This window comes from Mustela putorius, unplaced genomic scaffold (genome assembly GCF_011764305.1).
Source record: "Mustela putorius furo isolate JIRA1106 unplaced genomic scaffold, ASM1176430v1.1 tig00000196_pilon_pilon_pilon, whole genome shotgun sequence".
NCBI lineage: Eukaryota > Metazoa > Chordata > Mammalia > Carnivora > Mustelidae > Mustela > Mustela putorius.
The window spans coordinates 7,589,596-7,606,591 of record NW_025421310.1 but is presented as its reverse complement, the minus strand read 5'-3'; the positions used below and the strand labels follow the sequence as shown (position 1 = coordinate 7,606,591).

General features: G+C 46.0%; 1 protein-coding gene across 1 annotated transcript; it reads left to right on the top strand.

Annotated features, from left to right (window-relative positions):
- Positions 1–8,280: 8,280 nt before the first annotated feature.
- On the top strand, positions 8,281–13,737 carry LOC101673595 (putative protein ZNF720). Its single transcript, XM_013050032.2, has 3 exons — positions 8,281–8,556; positions 12,797–12,923; positions 13,411–13,737. Exons 1-3 carry the CDS (start codon positions 8,542–8,544, stop codon positions 13,512–13,514), a joined length of 246 nt encoding a protein of 81 aa, XP_012905486.2. The 5' UTR covers positions 8,281–8,541; the 3' UTR covers positions 13,515–13,737.
- Positions 13,738–16,996: the final 3,259 nt, after the last annotated feature.

The following is a 16,996-nucleotide window of genomic DNA, read 5'->3' as shown; positions in this document are numbered from 1 at the left end:
AACACATCCTACTTGTGCTCTCACTCTTTTTCTTACCAATAAAGAATTTTTTTTTTTTTTACAAAGATTGTATTTATTTTAAAGAGAGCCAAGTGAGAGAGCACAAGCAGGCAGAACAGGAGAAGGAGAGGAAGCAGCAGGATCCCTGCCCACCTGGGAGCCTGATGTGGGGCTGGACCCCAGGACCCTGAGATCAAGACCTAAGGTGGAGGCAGAGGCTTAATCCACTGAGCCACCCAGGTGCCACAATAAGTAAAGTTTTGAAAAAATTATTGTTATTTATTTCAGAGAGCAAGAGAGAGACCACAAACAGGCAGAAAATCAGAGGCAGAGGAAGAAGCAGGATCCCAACCCACCTGGGAGCCTGATGTGGGGCTGGATGTCAGGTCCCCAAGATCATGACCTGACCTGAAGGCAGAAAGCAGACTCTTAACCAACAGAAGCACCCTCAATCCCCAAGACTGATTTATATTTTAGAGGAGATGGGTAAGGGCAGGAAAAGGAGAGAATCTTTAAGCGGACTCCCCTCTGGGCCCAGGGCCAGAAGCATGGATACCAGTTCAGGATCCTGGGATCCCGACCTGAGCTGCAATCAACAGTCCAACCTTAGTTGACTGAGCCCCCAGGCACACTCCATTAGTGGACTTTAAGTAGAATATCTCTTTCATGTGCTGAAGATGAAGACACTCATGATGAGGGAGCAAGAGGCTGGCTGAGAACGGAGCAGGGGCTGGCGCCTTGCACCCCCTCTCCACCCACTCCCCTTGGTAATATGTGTGACATTTCACAGGCACCCCTGACGGCCCTAAAAGAAGAGCAAATGGTTATCTTGCAGAGATCACAGTCCTGCAAGGCAGGAGTCTCTCTTGGTTTACAAATGTCCTTGAGATTTACTACAAAGAAGTTGTCTTATCAATAGCCCAATTTCCAAGGACACATAACTCAGTTCCTCAAGCCCTAACGTCACCCTCCCCTCCATAAAAAACCGAAGGAGACGGAGGTAGAAGGAAAAGTAAATAAAGTTAAATTTCTTTTAAGACCTAAATCTCACTAACAGGGACGTTTGATAGCAGGAATGTAACATTCCACCAGGAGACTCCCAATTGTCTTTATGTTAGTGCCTCATTAGAGGGAAAGTGGCCTTGGCTTGATAGTAACCAGGCCTTCAATATCCTGATAGTCTTCTTTACCCCAATAGCCCTTTTGAACACCCCTTTGTCCTCACCTACCCAACTCCTGTGTATATAACCAGCCACTCCTCACAGGCCCTGGGCAGCTGCATCTCTGCCTGCCCACGGGTCCTGTCCCCGTGCTCTAATAAACCACCTTTTTGCACCAGAGACGTCTTAAGAATTCTTTCTTTAGCCGTCGGCTCCGAACCTCACCCCACCGAACCTGACTTAGGTTCTGGAACTTCATCACTCACACCCCCTTTCTTAGAGTGAGAAGTTTCCAAGTTTTTCTGGACTCCACTCATCGAGTTTATGTCTGCATTTCTTTACTCCCTGGCTGCACACAGCTGATTGAGAATCCAGAGGAGCCCGAATGAGAGATGATTTCCCTCCCTGACATCCCAGGACCAGATCTCATCAGCCACAGGAATCTCGGACTCAACACCTTCCCCTCTGGATCTGCCACCAATGGAATATTGTCACTCCCCATGGGACTTTAAATCAAAGTGACAACGGCTGATGCACTATCGAAGCCAGGTTGGGGACACAGGACAGAAGGCTCTGGGACATAGAAAAGCATTCTAAAGAACTAACCATGAGTATCACTTCTGACCACATCTTAAAAATAGGTGAACGCAGAAGCAAGAAGCACTCAGATTCGAGGCATCCACATCTGCAGCTTCTAAATGCGATGGGCTGCAGAGAAACAGAGGACACAGCTCCGCGGGGACACCAGGCTCACCTGAGAACCGGCCATTTCTGCCTTCGCCTCCACCTCTAGATTCCGTCCTCACGAGGGATCTGTGGGAAATCACAGCTGCATCAGGAGAAAATGCCCTGAAATCCAGCAATAGAGCTCCTTCTCCTCACCGCTCGCCCGCGGGTAGGACTCAGAGATGCAGAAAAGGCCCAACTTCCCAGTCCTCTGTGTCCGGAGCAGCTCAGAAACTGTGAGGTCCCAGGAGGACACCCATCCCTGTGTTTACCTTACCTGCTTTGTGGGGAGGGAAGGGTCCCCTGCCACCGCCACTCACAACTTCAGCATAGGAACCTCGGGCTGCCGGGACCGACCCTCCCAGACTCACGGAGCAGAAACCCTTTCACCTCCCCAGGACCAAAGCTGCAAATCCACTCTCAGAAAACCAACTGACAGAATCTGAGGGGGAGGCCCGCAGAGGAGACCCTTTCTGAAACTCCACAGGTGATCCTGCTGGGAAGGAACAGGGGAGGTGACCAGGCCAAGCAGGGCAACCAAGGCTGGGGCTGGGAGCCAAGTTCGAGTCCTGCCTTCTCCACCATCAGAGTTTCGGGAGACTGCAGGTTTTGTGGCCCTGACCTGATGAGGCCTCCTTGGCTGGCAAAGCAATAAAGCTAAGGCTGCCCTTGATCCCTGGCTCTGTCTGAACGTTCTATTCTGGGGCTGAAGTGTGGAGGTTCAGTTCACACAACAGAATGACTGTGAGGAGAGGAAAATTTGTTTTTCCTGTGCTGTTCTCAATTCTTCAGCTGGTCTAAGACTTAAAATGATGTAAGACATTTTCAGTAGAGGAAACAATGAAGTTCTTAATTATGAGAATGAGAAAGACATGAGGCACAAAGACAGGTGATTGAAGCTCCTGTGTCACTGACTTAAGAAGGAGGAGGTGGATTTAGAATTTCCAAAGAGGGGATTATATTCAGAGGAGAAAGGAAAGATGAAATATTTATCAAACAATGTTTGTCCTCAAGGAAGGCAACTCTTCTTTTTCTTTTCTTTTCTTTCTTTTTTTTTTTTTTTTGCAGTTTTATTTTTTTTTCAGTATTCCAAGATTCATTCTTTATGCACCAAACCCACTGCTCCATGCAATACATGCCCTCCTTAATACCCAACACCAGGCTCACCCAACCCCCCACCCCCCTCCCCTCCATAACTCTCAGTTTGTTTCTCAGAAACTACAGTCTCTCATGCTTCATCTCCCTGTCCAACATTCTCCTAATGTTCTCCTCCTAATGTCCTTCCTTATGCTCCACAATTAAGTAAAACCACATAATTGGTGCTCTCTGCTTGACTTAGTTCACTCAGCATAATCTTTTCCAGTCCTGTCCATGTTGATACAAAAGTTGGGTATTCATCCTTTCTGATGGAGGCATAATACTCCATTGTACATATGGACCATACCTTCTTCATGCATTCATGTGTTGAAGGTCATCTTAGCTCTGCACATTTGGTGACTGTGGCCATAGCTACTATGAACATTGGGGTACAGTTGGCCCTTTTTTTCACTGCATCTGTATCTTTGGGGTAAATATCCAGGAGTGCAATTGTAGGGTCCTAGGGTAGCTCTATTTTTAATTTCTCAAGCAATCTCCACACTGCTTTCCAATGTGGCGCCACCAACTTGCATTCCCACCAGTAGTGTGAGGGCTCCCCTTTTTCCACATCCTCTCCAGCACATGTTGTTTCCTGTCTTGCTAATTTTGGCCATTCTAACTGGTGTAAGGTGGTATCCCAATGTGGTTCTGACTTGAATCTCCCTGATGGCTAATGATGATGAACACTTTTTCATGTGTCTGTTACAGGTGGGCAACTCTCTGTGATATAAACTGTTAATCTCTGGTATCCATGTAGGAAAGAACATTAGGGTTTGAAGCCGATGGCAAGAAAAGATTTCTTGAGATGTCTCTGGTGCAAAAGGTGTTTTATGAAAGCATGGGGGCAGGATTGGGGGGAGAAAGAGCTGCACTGTGTCATGAGGCATGGGCCACTATATACTGTCGCCCTCGGCCCGCAAGAATGACAATCAGCCTGGTATGGTGTTAATGCTTCATCCGTTTATTTCGTCAATTTCCTTAGCTTATATGTGGCACGGTGACCAATAAGGGGCCAAGCAATGGGGAGAGCCAATGAGAGTCCTGTTACTATGCTGATTAAATTTGAAACAGCCGATGACTATGTCCTCCTAAGGGGAAACCACTGGAAACACTGGTTATTTTACCAAGGCTTCGATTGGAGTGTCTTATTTGTGAGACATGTATGGACTCAGGTAGGACTGAATGGTTCTAAAGAACCGAGGTCGACTTACAAACCCTGGAACCCTAAAGCCCCTTGGGAATGTTGGCCTGATTCCTTGCTTTCAGATTTTCCAGCAGCCTCACCAGGATAGATATTGTCACTTCCTGGTAGGTATAGGAACCTCAGGGTGTATTGGGGAGCTTGTGAAGAGGGATCTGCCCACATCTACAGGGCCTACAGGCATGTCTGATGGCAAATACTTGACATCTGGTCTGGAGAGGCTACTAGTAGTTCACCTTAGAAATTCCTTCTAAGAAGTTCCAGCAAAGCAGATTCTAAAAGATGTTCATGATGAGTCATTATACTTGCTGAGCTTATGTAGGCCAAGTTTGTGATAATTTAAGGGTAGAAACTGTTCTGGGCAGTGGGGAATAATGTTGGTAACAAAGGCAGAAGAAAATTTATTGCACTTCCTTAAAATCAACAGCCCACTGACGAGTCCTTGAAACAGGCAGAGTGACCTTCCTCCAGGGCCTCAACTCCTTGCTTAATATTTTGCCAAGGGCAATAGGCAATTTTAGACCAATCCCAGGATTGGGATCCTGTAAGTCTCCTTTAACATATAAAAACTCCTTTGGAAGCTTCTGTTATCTCTGACCCACAAAATACCTGTTTGCCTTCATCCTCCAAGCTTATGGCCCGCGGATATAAATCTTTTGGGTCTCCTGACTGAGATTTTACTAAGCAGTAAAAAAGATGCTTTCCTAACCACAGCTAGCTCCCTCAAGGTGTTAGAAACCTTGTTTCCAAAATACCTGGGAGGCTTAAGCTATCTGTAACCATCTTGCCACATGAAAGTATATAATGAGCCACTTCTCATGACCCCAGGGCAGCTCTTTCTGCCCACAGGTCCTGTCTTCTGACTTTAGTAAAGTTTTTTTGTTTGTTTGTTTGTTTTTTGTTTTGTTTTGTTTTGTTTTTGCACCAGAGACAGATTGAGAATTCTTTCTCGGCCATCGTTTTTGAGCCCTAATGTCTTTTCTACAGAGAGTTGATACCAGACATTAAACTTTTAAGATCATGGAAAGTTTCCCCAACGGATTGGCAAACCGTTGTTGGATATGCATTTCCTATTTCCTGCGAATATATGTCCCCTGTTTGAAATTCTATATCCTCCCTCCTCATCCTGCCACAGTGGCACAGAAGCTCCAGCCACCTGTCTCTAGCTTCATGTTCTTCCACTTCCCATAATTAAGATTTTTTTTTTTTTGTATCCTTAAACTGTCTTACATCATTTTCATTATTAACAGGCCAAAGAAGTCAGAATGGAGCTAGAAAACCAAGTTTTCCTCTCCTAAATTTACTTCTGTTGTATGACCCGACCTCCACATTTTAGACCCCAAATCTAATGTGAACACGGAGCTGGGGATCAAGAGGATCAGCAGCTTCATCGCTTCGCCGGCGAAGGAGACCTCAGCAGGTCAGGCCGGCAAACCTGCAGTGCATCTGGAGGAAGGGGCTGGAGCTTGTAGGGCAATAGAGAATGTCACCAGTCTCCGCAGGAATTTGGTCTATGCTTCCCGCCCTGTTCACCATGTTGTCAGGGCGGAACCAGGTTCCTGAAACAAAGATGGGCTGAGAAGGGGAGAAGGAAGGTTTGCAGAGGGGAGGTTTGGAGGGGAGAGGTAAAGTGTCATTTAGTTTGAACTGGAGTCTCCCTGAAGCATTAATGTAGCCATTTTCATTTCTGTTCAGTTTGATGTTCTGAAGTGATTTCCATTTCAGTCACCAGGACAGCTGTAGGAAGACCACTTCATATGTTCCAGTGAGAAACTTTTTGGTATTTTTTAGAATGGGTAAAATAACAAAAAAAGGCTAAAAGATGAGATTTCATGGAGAATGTTGAGGAATCCAAATTCTCCTATATTGCTGATGGTATGGTAAAAGTACATTCAGTTTGGAATACTGTTTTGGAGTTATATATGAAAATAAATATTTACATAATAAGGGGAGCATTTTGTCCCCCTAAAATATATCTTTGGCCTAAGGATTATATTACGCTGGTATTTTAAAGGAAGGGTAAAGGAAAAGATCTGAAACCCAGAATGTTTCCCTTTGTGAGAGACTTTGCACTGATAAGGGAAGACATCACTTGTAAGGGTGCCTCCCTCTGTGTGGCAGAAAGATGGAGGAGGTGTCAGTCTCCAGACTGATCACTGGAGAAGCCATGGAGATAAATGTGGTCACATCCACAGTCTTGGTTTCCCTGCTTTGCGTGCTCTCCTTCCCAGCTGCTTCCCAATATCACTGTGGAGACCAAGAAAAACAAGACTGCACCCACCTCGGGTGTAGCCCTGAGGTAAGTACAGCCATCTTGACGAAGCAAAAGCTGGCTCCTTGCGCCCCCTCTCCACCTGCTCCGCTCCCCTCGACAGTATGTGTGAACAAAAGCTTAACTTGCAGAAATCACAATCCTGCAAGACCAGAGTCTCCGTCGGTTTACAAATGTCCTAGGGATTTACAGCAAAGAAAGTTAAGTTTCTTCTAAGCCTAAATCTCTCTAACAAGGACGCTTGATAAGAGGAATGTGGCATTCCACTGATGAAGTCCCGGAACCTAAGTCAGGTTCGGTGGGGTGAGGTTCGGAGCCGACGGCTAAGAAAGAATTCTTAGACATCTCTGGTGCAAAAAGGTGGTTTATTAAAGCTCGGGGACAGGACCCGTGGGCAGGCGGAGAAGCAGCTGCCCCGGGTTGTGAGGGATGGCAGGTTCCGTACCCTGCGGTTGGGGGAAGGTGAGGGGAAGGAAGGTTTCAACGGAATTTTCATATGCTAAAGAGGGCCTACAAGGTGCGAGGATTCCTGAGGCCTACTGGAGGCCTTGCCCTTGTGGCTTGATCAAAGTTTTTAGGCCAGCCATTAACATCAAGATAGTTGGGAGACTTTTTGGTGTGATGTCATAATCCTGCTATCAATTGTCTTTGTTAGTGAGATTTAGGACATTTGTAAGACAAGGGAGACTCCAGTCTTGCAGGATTGTGATCTCTGCAAGTTAACTATTTGCTTATTGTTCATGGCAGTCAGGGCTGCCTGAGGAATGTAACACATATGACTGGGGGGGAGCCAATGGAGAGGGGGTGCAAGGTGCCAGCTTTTGCTTTGTCTTTAGTCAGCCTCGTGCTCCCTCATCACCACCATGAAACTCCCAGTTGTCTTCCTGTTAGTGCCTCATTATAGAGGAAAATGGCCTTGGCTTGATAATATTGAGGCCTCCAATATCCTGACAGTCTTCTTTACCCTGATAGCCCTTCTGAACATCCCCTTTGTCCTCACCCACCACCGAGTCCACCCCTACTCTGCCTTTAAAAACTCTGGAACTGGTTCAGCGTCCAAGTCCCTACTTGGCTGTGTGGGGTATACTTGGGCCCAAGCTTAAGCATGTCAAATAATCCCTCGTGCAATTGCATCGGTGTCCTTGGTGGTCTCTCAGATGCGAATACTCAGGCATAACAATCACCTGTGCAGTTTCAAGAAGAATCTTACCTGCTGCCCCTCCCCCTCAGAGTCTGTCCATCCATTTGATGGAAACCACAGTGTAGTGTTACTTAAGGGCGGCAGGAGATCCTCAGTGACGCCAGGGTGTGGGGTTATTTCTTTATGTTTTAAATTTTTTTTTCTGAGAGTAGAGAGCAGGCTTTGGTCCACGGGGAGGTAACCAGGTCTCTGCTGCATGAGTCTGGGAAGGTGAGGCCCATGGAGCGCCCAGTTCCTTGGCTGAAGCTGAATTTGTGGGCATTTGGGGGGAGGCGAGGCCCCCTGAAAGCTGAGAAGGAAAAGCCAAAGATTAGTCTCGCGGTAGGAGCTCATTTGAATAGCTCCTGACACAAAGGACTAGGGATTTGGGTCATTTCTGCGTTTCAGTGTCCTGCCTCCAGGGAAGCAGTTTTGATAAGAGAAATCCATGTTCTCAGGAGGCTGACGCATCCAGCGGGGAATCCCAGTTCCGGCCCCGGGCCCATTCCGGGTCCCCCCCCCCCCCGCCCCCCCCCCCCCCCCCCCCCCCCCCCCGTCCTGCTGGTCATGACCACAAGAATAGCACAGATGCAGAAGTAAAAGTGCTTAAGCTCCCCTCTTTGTGCCCAGGGCTCAGACCCTGGGAGAACGGTCACCCTCCTCTGTGCCTGCTGGTGTTAACTCCAATCCGCAAGGTCTCCCAGGGCTGCACAGTTCCTTGGCCAGGATCCAGCCCGGTCCTCGAACAGTTTCCGGATGCACAAGCTCTGTTGGTGGCCTTAAGGGTATTTCCCCCTGATGCTGCTGTGATTTCTCCGCAGATACCTTGTGGGAAAGAAATCCAGAGGACGAAAGGAAAGGAGAAATGGCCAGTTCTCAGGTAAGCCTGGTGTCCCAGGAGAGGCCATGTCATGTTTTCCTCCTGAAGTTCCTTTTAGAAATTGCAAATGTTGGTACCTGTAGTTCTGATGTTTCTCCCTTCTGTTTTCACCTGATCTGAAGATCTTTCCAGAAATGATCCTCAAGGCCAGGTCTTCAGAACTCTTCTCCCCTGTATCCCAGAGCCTTCTCTCCTAAGTCTCCAACCTGCCTTACAATAGGACAGCAGCAGCTGTCACTGGGAGTTAAAGTCCTGGAAGCACTGAAAATAGTTTCTGAGTGATAGACGCACGTGGGCGGGGGGCTTCGTCTGAGATTCCTGCTGCTGCTGGGGTCTGGTCCGGGCGGTCAGTGAGGGAAAACCTTTCTCCTTTAGGCCCCGTGTGCTTGCTTTTCTCAGCGCTGTGTAGCCCAGGGGTCAGGAAATCAAGAAATAACCTCAATGGATTTGTGTCCAGAATAACTCTAGATGTTCTCTGAGAGAAAGTGTGGGAAGGGGGAGTTCTTGAGACTTGCTCTTTAGAATGTGAAGTAGGTATTTTATGTAAAATACACTAGTTAAATTACACTAGAGGGGAACCTGGGGGCTCAGTCAGTTAAGCCTCAAGACTGTTGATTTTCCCCCCGGGCCACAATCTCAGGGTCCTGGTGATGAAGTTCTTGAACCTAGGTGAGGTTTAATGGGGTGAGGTTCGGAGCCGATGGCTAAGAAAGAATTCTTAAGATGTCTTTGGTGCAAAAAGGTGGTTTATTAGAGCACGGGGATAGGACCCATGGGCAGACGGAGATGCTGCACCAGGTTGTGAGGGATGGCAGGTTATGTACCCTGCGGTTGGGGGAAGGTGAGGTAAAGGGGGTGATGTTAGTCTCTAAGGAATTTTGGAAGCAAGGTCTCCAGGACCTTGAGGGGCTAGCTATTGTTGTTATCATTACTAGTAGTAAAAATCTTCTTGTGAGACCCTTTAGATGTATATCAGTGGGCCATATGCTTGGGAATGATTCTTGACACTATCTTGGAGATCTAAAGTTTCACATTTCTCCTATCAAGTGTCCTTGTTGGTGAGATTTGGGTTTAGAAGAAATTTAACTTTATTTAGGGCTTGAGGAACTGAGTTATTGGCCTCTGGAAATTGTGCTATTGTTAGATAGCTTCTTTGTTGTAAATCTCCAGGACATTGGTAAACCAAGGGAGATTCCCGTCTTGCAGGACTGTGATCTCTGCAAGTTAAGAATATGTTTTTCTTTTAGGGCAGCCAGAGGTGCCTGAGGAATGTCACACATATTACTGAGGAGAGTGAGTGGAGAGGGGGTGCAAGGTGCCAGCTTTTACTTTGTCCTCAGCCAGCCTCCTGCTCCCTCATCACTGGGATGAGCTCTTTCTTTGGCTGCAGGCTCAGCTGGGAACCCCCTTGAGATTCTGTTCCTCTCCCTGGCCCTTGCACTAAAGTGTAAATGAATCTGTAATTAAGATTATGCTGCCTCATAGGGGACATGGAGACTCTGTTGTCTAAATGTGGTGTCTCTGGTGGTCAGGTGGGGCCCCTGAACCCGGGTCCATGATTGGGGTGGAGGAAGTCACGTGGGCTTGGAGAGTTCACCTGAGGAAGAACCACGCTCTTTGCAGTAAACAGAATATCCTGCGGGAGGCAGGAGGCAGGTGGCAGAGGAGAGAGAGGCTCTGTGCAAGGAGCAGTGGGTGTGGTGGGGGCTCTTTTTAGTGCGGGAAGGTGAGGAGTTAGGGGGCTCATGGAAGTTTCCCTCTTCTGGGCACTGTCCCTGGTTGTCAGTAGCTCATTGTGATGAAGTTCCAGAACCTAAGTCAGGTTTGGTGGGGTGAGGAGGTTCGGAGCCGATGACTAAAGAAAGAATTCTTAAGACGTCGTTGGTGCAAAATGGTGGTTTATTAAAGCACGGGGACAGGACACGTGGGCAGGAAGAGCTGCTGCCCCAGGTTGTGAGGGTGGGCATGTTATATACCCCACGGTTGGGGGGGAGGTGGTGAAGGGAGTGAAGGGATGGGAGATTTCAACAGAGTTTTCACATGTTAGGGAGGGCCTACAAGGTGCCAGGGGGAGGCCTTGCCCTTATGGCTTGATCAATATCGTCTTTAGGTCAGGCACTAACATCAAAATAATTGGGGGATTCTTGGTGGGGTGTTATGATCCAGCTATCATTCACATTCCCTTCTACCTCAGTCTCCTCCAGTTTATGGTGGGAGGGAGACATTAGGGCTTCAGGAACCGAGAGTTACTTGCCTCTGGAAATTTGTGCTATTGATAAGGTAACCTCCCTGTTTAGGTCTCTAGGACATCTGTAGAGCAAGGGAGATTCCTGTTCTGCAGGATTGCGATCCCTGCAAGTTAACTATTTATCATTTTATGGCAGTCAGGGGTGCCTGAGGAATGCTACACATATGGAGTGGAGTGGGTGAAGAGGGGGTGCAAGGCGCCAGCTTCTTCTTTGTCCTCAGCCTTGGTTAGTTTGGGCCTGTGGCTCCTTTGAGGTGAGTCCCCAATGGGCCTGTCTGGGTTCAGCAATGGGGTCACTGGGGCCCACTCTCCATGCCTTTCCTTAAGTCCCCTTGCCTCAAAGCAGCTGCTACAGAAACTGTAGGTAATTGAACTGTATATATATCCTCTGTTTTCATAATGAGATTCCTATTTCGAATTCCTGTTTCCAGACCACCAAAAATAAATAAATAAATAAATACCAGTGATGGTGTGTCCTTGGGTGTGCCTTGGCACCGAGATTATTTTCTTTCCTACGCTTGGTGTGAACTGGATTTATTGTCTTGCTGCTCTTTGCGAGATCATTCCCCTGCTATGATCATATTTTCTCTCCCAGTCATTTGTAGGAAACGTGGATGTACTTAGCAGTATGCCGAGATCATCACAGTTCAACTGGAAATGCCTTTGAGTTTCTCTTGCTTGCTTTTTTCTTTTTTCAAGAATTATTATTTGAGGGGCGCCTGGGTGGCTCAGTGGGTTAAAGCCTCTGCCTTTGGCTCAGGTCATGATCCCAGGGTCCTGAGATCTGCTCAGCAGGGAACCTGCTTCCTCCCCTCTGTCTGCCTCTCCAACTACTTGTGATCTCTGTCTGTTAAATAAATAAAATCTTAACAAAAAAAAAAAAGAATTATTATTTGAGAGAGAGAGAGGCTGAGAGCGCACATGAGCAGTGGTGGAGCGGGACAGGAAGGAGTAGACTCCCTGCAGAGCGGGGAGAACATGTGGGGCTCCATCCCAGGTCCCTGGAAATGAGACCTGAGCTGAAGGTGGACACTTAACTAGTGCCCTTGATCGTAGATTCTGAGAAAAACCAAGTCAAAAGGGGTGTGCATAACATTAAATTTCCTTCCACTCGGTGCCATTGGTAAATACGTGAGTAGGGAGAGTAGGACATTCTTCCTGGAATTCACAACTGCCTTCATGTTGATGTTTAATTAGAGGAGAAAAGCAACCTTTGCTTCTCAGTAACCAGAGTTCCAGGATTCTGAGAGTCCTCCTTAACATAAGAAAATCCTTTTGGAATCTTCTTTATCTCTTCCCCCCAAATGCATGTTGGCCATCATGCTCCATGCATGTCCCCCACTGATACAGATCTACAGGGTCCTCCATCCAAGGTTTCACTCAACAGGAGTCACTTACTACTTATTAGTAGTAAGTAGTCACTTACTTACAGTAGTCACTTACTACTACTCATCATCACACCAGCTGGGCCCTCAAGGTCCTGGGAACCTTGCTTTCAGCTTCCTTCATGATGGCTGCGCTCCTGAGCCACTTACCATTTTAGTGCAGACTGAGTTCCGGCTCACACCCCAGTGCAGGATCTCTGACCCATGGGGCCTGTGCCTGTGCATCATCAGGAAGACCACAGCTTTGACACCAAAGACATCTCAGGAATTGTTTCTTCATCATTCATTCCTGCACCCCAAGATTTCACATCAGAAATATCTCATGATTCCTTCTGGAATATTGGTTCTTCTCCTGCATGCCAGCAGTGTGCACTGGACAAGGAGCGCTCTCACCTCTCTGTAGTTGGTAGGGTTGACTTCTCGGAGTGGAGGTTGTCAATCAGTACTGCCCTCTGTCTCATGGGTTTTTCTTTTATTCCACACTCATGTTCTGGAGCAGGGAAAGTCAGGTCTTGGGTTTAGCTGGTGACATTAACTCCCACTTTCATGTTAGGGACCATCGTGAAGTGTGTCAATGGCCACTTGGTGACTGTGGTATTTATTGCAGGGACAGCTGGCCTTCAGGGATGTGGCCGTAGAACTCTCTCAGGAGGAGTGGGGACGCCTGACCCACACTCAGCGGCAACTGTACAGGGATGTGATGTTGGAGAACTATGGACACCTCTGCTTCTTGGGTGAGAAAGACTCCTTCTAGATTCCCCAAACCACACTCTGGGTTTTCTGCTTCCTGTGAAGATTGTCTCTTGGACAATTCCTGTTTGAATAACTGGAATTCAGATCCAAACAGAGAGGGGAGTGAGGAGGGGTTTGTACATGTAGAGAAAAGCCATCATCATGTGTCCTTTTCATCTTTAGCTTCTCAAGGTAATACCCCCACTTCTGTAGATGAGTTGCAATTCTAAACACTTAGTGACAGAGAATGGTGCTGCTCACATGTTAAACTGAAATTTCCCCTTCTTACTATGTCTACTGCTTGGAAGTGGAGGTCAGGATGTGAACATTGGAAATGCCTCCAGTGTGTTCAAAAGGGACTGTTGGGCAACAGCTTTTGGGAAACCATTTTCTAGAATTGTACAGTATCCTCTCTTCTGTGCTTAACACAATCCTGATGGAAAGTTAGAATCTCTGGCGATACTCATTTTCCTTTTCGCTCGTAAACAGGTCTCAATGTGTCAAAGCCAGGCCTGATCACTTTTTTGGAGCAAGAGAAGCAGCTCTGGGATATGAAGAGAAAGGAAACCAAAGGCTTCCATCCAGGTAGGTGAGGATAAATGAGGCAGATGACAGAAGGGAGGCCCAAGTCTGAAGGAGGAACATAGACCTTAAGCTATGGTGCCACTAGCTGTCCTTGAATGAAAATCAGTTGGAGACATGCCTGGTTTTATTTCTCTCATGCTCCCAGAGGGACATCTACTCTCCCACATTATCAAGTTCTTGCATCCTATAGGGATTCTCCTTCAGCTCCAGTGATGGTCTGCCACATCCACAGGAAGGGCCAGGAGACTCTCCTTGGAGGGGGAAGCCCTCCCCCCTCCCTGCCCCAGTCTGAGAGCTTCTCCATTGCTTTGAGGGCCCTGGGGAAGTCATCCCATTTCTGAGGACCTGTATGTTTTGGCCTTTGTCAGTTCTGGCTTTCATCATGAGACAAGTAGGTCAGGGTAGTTGTATACACACTGGGTTTTGGTGCAGAAATTCCAAGAATACTGGAGACAGATTTCTAATGTTTTCTCGCTTATGCTTTCTAATGTTACAGAGGCTTTAATCTTATTCTTACAAAACTGACATTTAGTAACTGCATCAGATAACAAGCCACCTCCCTAAAATGAGACAATGTGCAGTTCTATTTCCTCTCTCTGTGTTCATTCCTCAGTGGTGAAATAATGCAATGTCTCTGTTTCCTAGCCGCCTCACATAAAGAATGTTATTGGGGGACTAGCACATTTAGAACTCCGAACTTGGAACCTTTAAGAAGGTCTCACTATGTAAGTCAAAAAAGGATAAACTTTATGCTTTTTGCCAATAAAACTATGTGTATTTGATTGTGTTTGTGTATCATTCCTACATGCTCTGATTCCTACTGTTAATTTCTCTCCCTGGGGAGTGGTGAGTGAATGTTATACTATGTCTAGGTGAGTTGTCATCAACATAGAATTAATTTCATCATGTATTTGTGAGTGAATTGTTTTCTTTTGTCATGAAAGAAAAGAGTTTCTAGGATTAAAAGTACATTTGAAACACCTTATACCTGTGTATCATGTTTTGGTAGGAAATAAGAAAGATTTATTTTATCTTTAATTATATTACACTATGATGTGCCTTGGTATTTTCCTCATTAACTTTTGTGTCTTCTGTGAGTATTTTCATTGTGGTTAGCTTAGAGATTCCTTAAAACAACTTCGAGGTAAAACAAAGCTTGTGTAGTTTATGATGTACATGAGTGATTTTTATACTTTTGTAAAGACAAAATTCTGTGGCAGAAATAAATGTGACCCAGGTAGTTCCAACACTACAGGTTTGTATAACTGTCTAAATACTTATGTTTAGTGGAGAACTTTAGGGTCTCATCTGGCTTTATCATCATAATTTGAAGTGCTTTCACTTTTGTTGTTGTTGTTGTCATTTTGTTTTTGGTTTGGTCTGGTTTTGGTTTGGTTCGGTTTGGGGTTTTTGTTTGTTTGTTTGTTTTGTTTTGTTTTGTTTTTGCTATGTATGGGCCTTTATTAACTTAGGGCCAGTTTTGGAGATTTATTTTGTTCCTCTGATTGGAACATAGTTTTCTTTTTCTTTGAATGTGTTGTGATCTTGGAGTAGTATTTGGGAATTAAAAAAAAAACAAAACAAAAACAGGGGTGCCTGGGTGGCTCAGTGGGTTAAGCCTCTGCCTTGGGCTTGGGTCGTGATCTCAGGGTCCTGTGATCGATCCCCGCATTGGGCTCTCTGCTCAGTGGGGAGCCTGCTTCCCCCCACCTCTCTGCCTGCCTGTCTGCCTACTTGTGATCTCTCTGTCAAATAAATAAATAAAATCTTAAAAAAAAAAAAAAAAACTAACACAAAAACAATCTAAGGGCCCAGGATTATAGACTTGTTTTCTTCAGGAGAAGACTAATAATGGCAATTATGGGTTTTGTCACACACGTCCAGGGCATTTGTCAAGTTTGCATTCCTTTATTTCCCAGTTTCAGGAAGAGGAGTTACTACTTTAGAATGAGTGATCCCTGCCCCTCTCTTTGCCTTCAGCTCTGTCATCTCTTTCTTGTTTGAGTAGCCTCCACACTGCCTCCACAGGTGCCCTGATTCCTCCTCTGTTTTCCGTGTCAGGCAGGTGAAACGAAGCCAGATCATTGAATCTGCAAGTCACTCACTTGTCTCTGTTGGAGTCAGATTTAGTAATGAATAAAGAAAATGTGTGTTGTGTATGTTGTGTGTTGTGCATGTTGTCTATGTGTGTCCAGACAGTAACATGACCACAAGTACAGAGGGTTTCTGAGAGTGACTTCTGTGGGGATAACTCAGGATTGACCTGTGACTTGGTTCCTGCAGAAGTTGTGCAAATTGTCCTGGATCAGAATCACCGGGAGCACTTGTAAATCTTGGATCGCCCAGGCTTACATTACCATGTCAGTAGCTCTGGGGGCAGCCCCCGACCTTCCCTTTCTTACCCCATCTCAGGTGGCTTGGTAGGGACTAGACCTTGAGAACCTATATCTTGGGACACATTCATAGTTGTGTTCTTCAGGAAAGTTAGTAGCCAGTGTGTAATGTAGTGAGATACACAGGTGTGTAGTCTTGGTTCTCCAGTCATGAAAGTGGACTGGTGTGTGTTGGGCCTTTCCTGTGTTGTACCTTGGATGCCTGACCTTTGTGTCTACATCTGAGTATTCAACCAGGAAACCACTCAGGCTACCTATGTGTGGTGTGGGCTGGAATGTTCACTTTGAAGTGTTCCTTCATGGAAGCTGTTCTGTGTGAGGACTGCTGGGTGAACCACTGAGTGTCAAAGAGAAAAGGAACAATCCAAACATGGGTCACCTTCTAGAAGGCATATGTACTATGTGCTTCCTATTCCTGTGTAGGGCACCCAGATTCAAACCCTGACTTGATCAATAGTGAGAGGTTCCCTATACCTTCCTTTATCTACATGATTTCTTTGTGTGAGAAGACAATAGTATTACCACTAACCCATAAACTCTAGAACACTGAATACATTAATAGCAGATACAGCATCAGTAACTGTGAGACAGACATTGTATGCACTGTGCAGAGGAATGTGTCAAATATTAGTGAATATATTTTTTTAAATTTCTCTTGATCTTAGGAAAATTTTTTTAAACTGCACCACAGAGATAGGATCCCTTGGGTTTCTCTGAACACATTATTATATTTAAAATTCTAGCCAGAAATGTATTAGAAATTAAGGTATTGGGGCGCCTGGTTGGCTCAGTGGGTTAAAGCCTCTGCCTTTGACTCAGGTCATGATCCCAGGGTCCTGGGATCGAGCCAGGCATCGGGCTCTCTGCTCAGTGGGGAGCCTGCTTCTTCCTCTCTCTCGGCCTGCCTCTCAGCCTACTTGTAATCTCTGCCTGTCAAATAAATAAATAAAATCTTTAAAAAAAAAGAAATTAAGTTATTCTGTGGTTTCTTTCATGATTGAGGTTTTCCATTTTTTTCCCCCCACTTGGCTAATAAAGTGAAATGTATTCTGAAAATTTGTATTATGCTTTCTTTTCATTTGCTTATACAAATAATT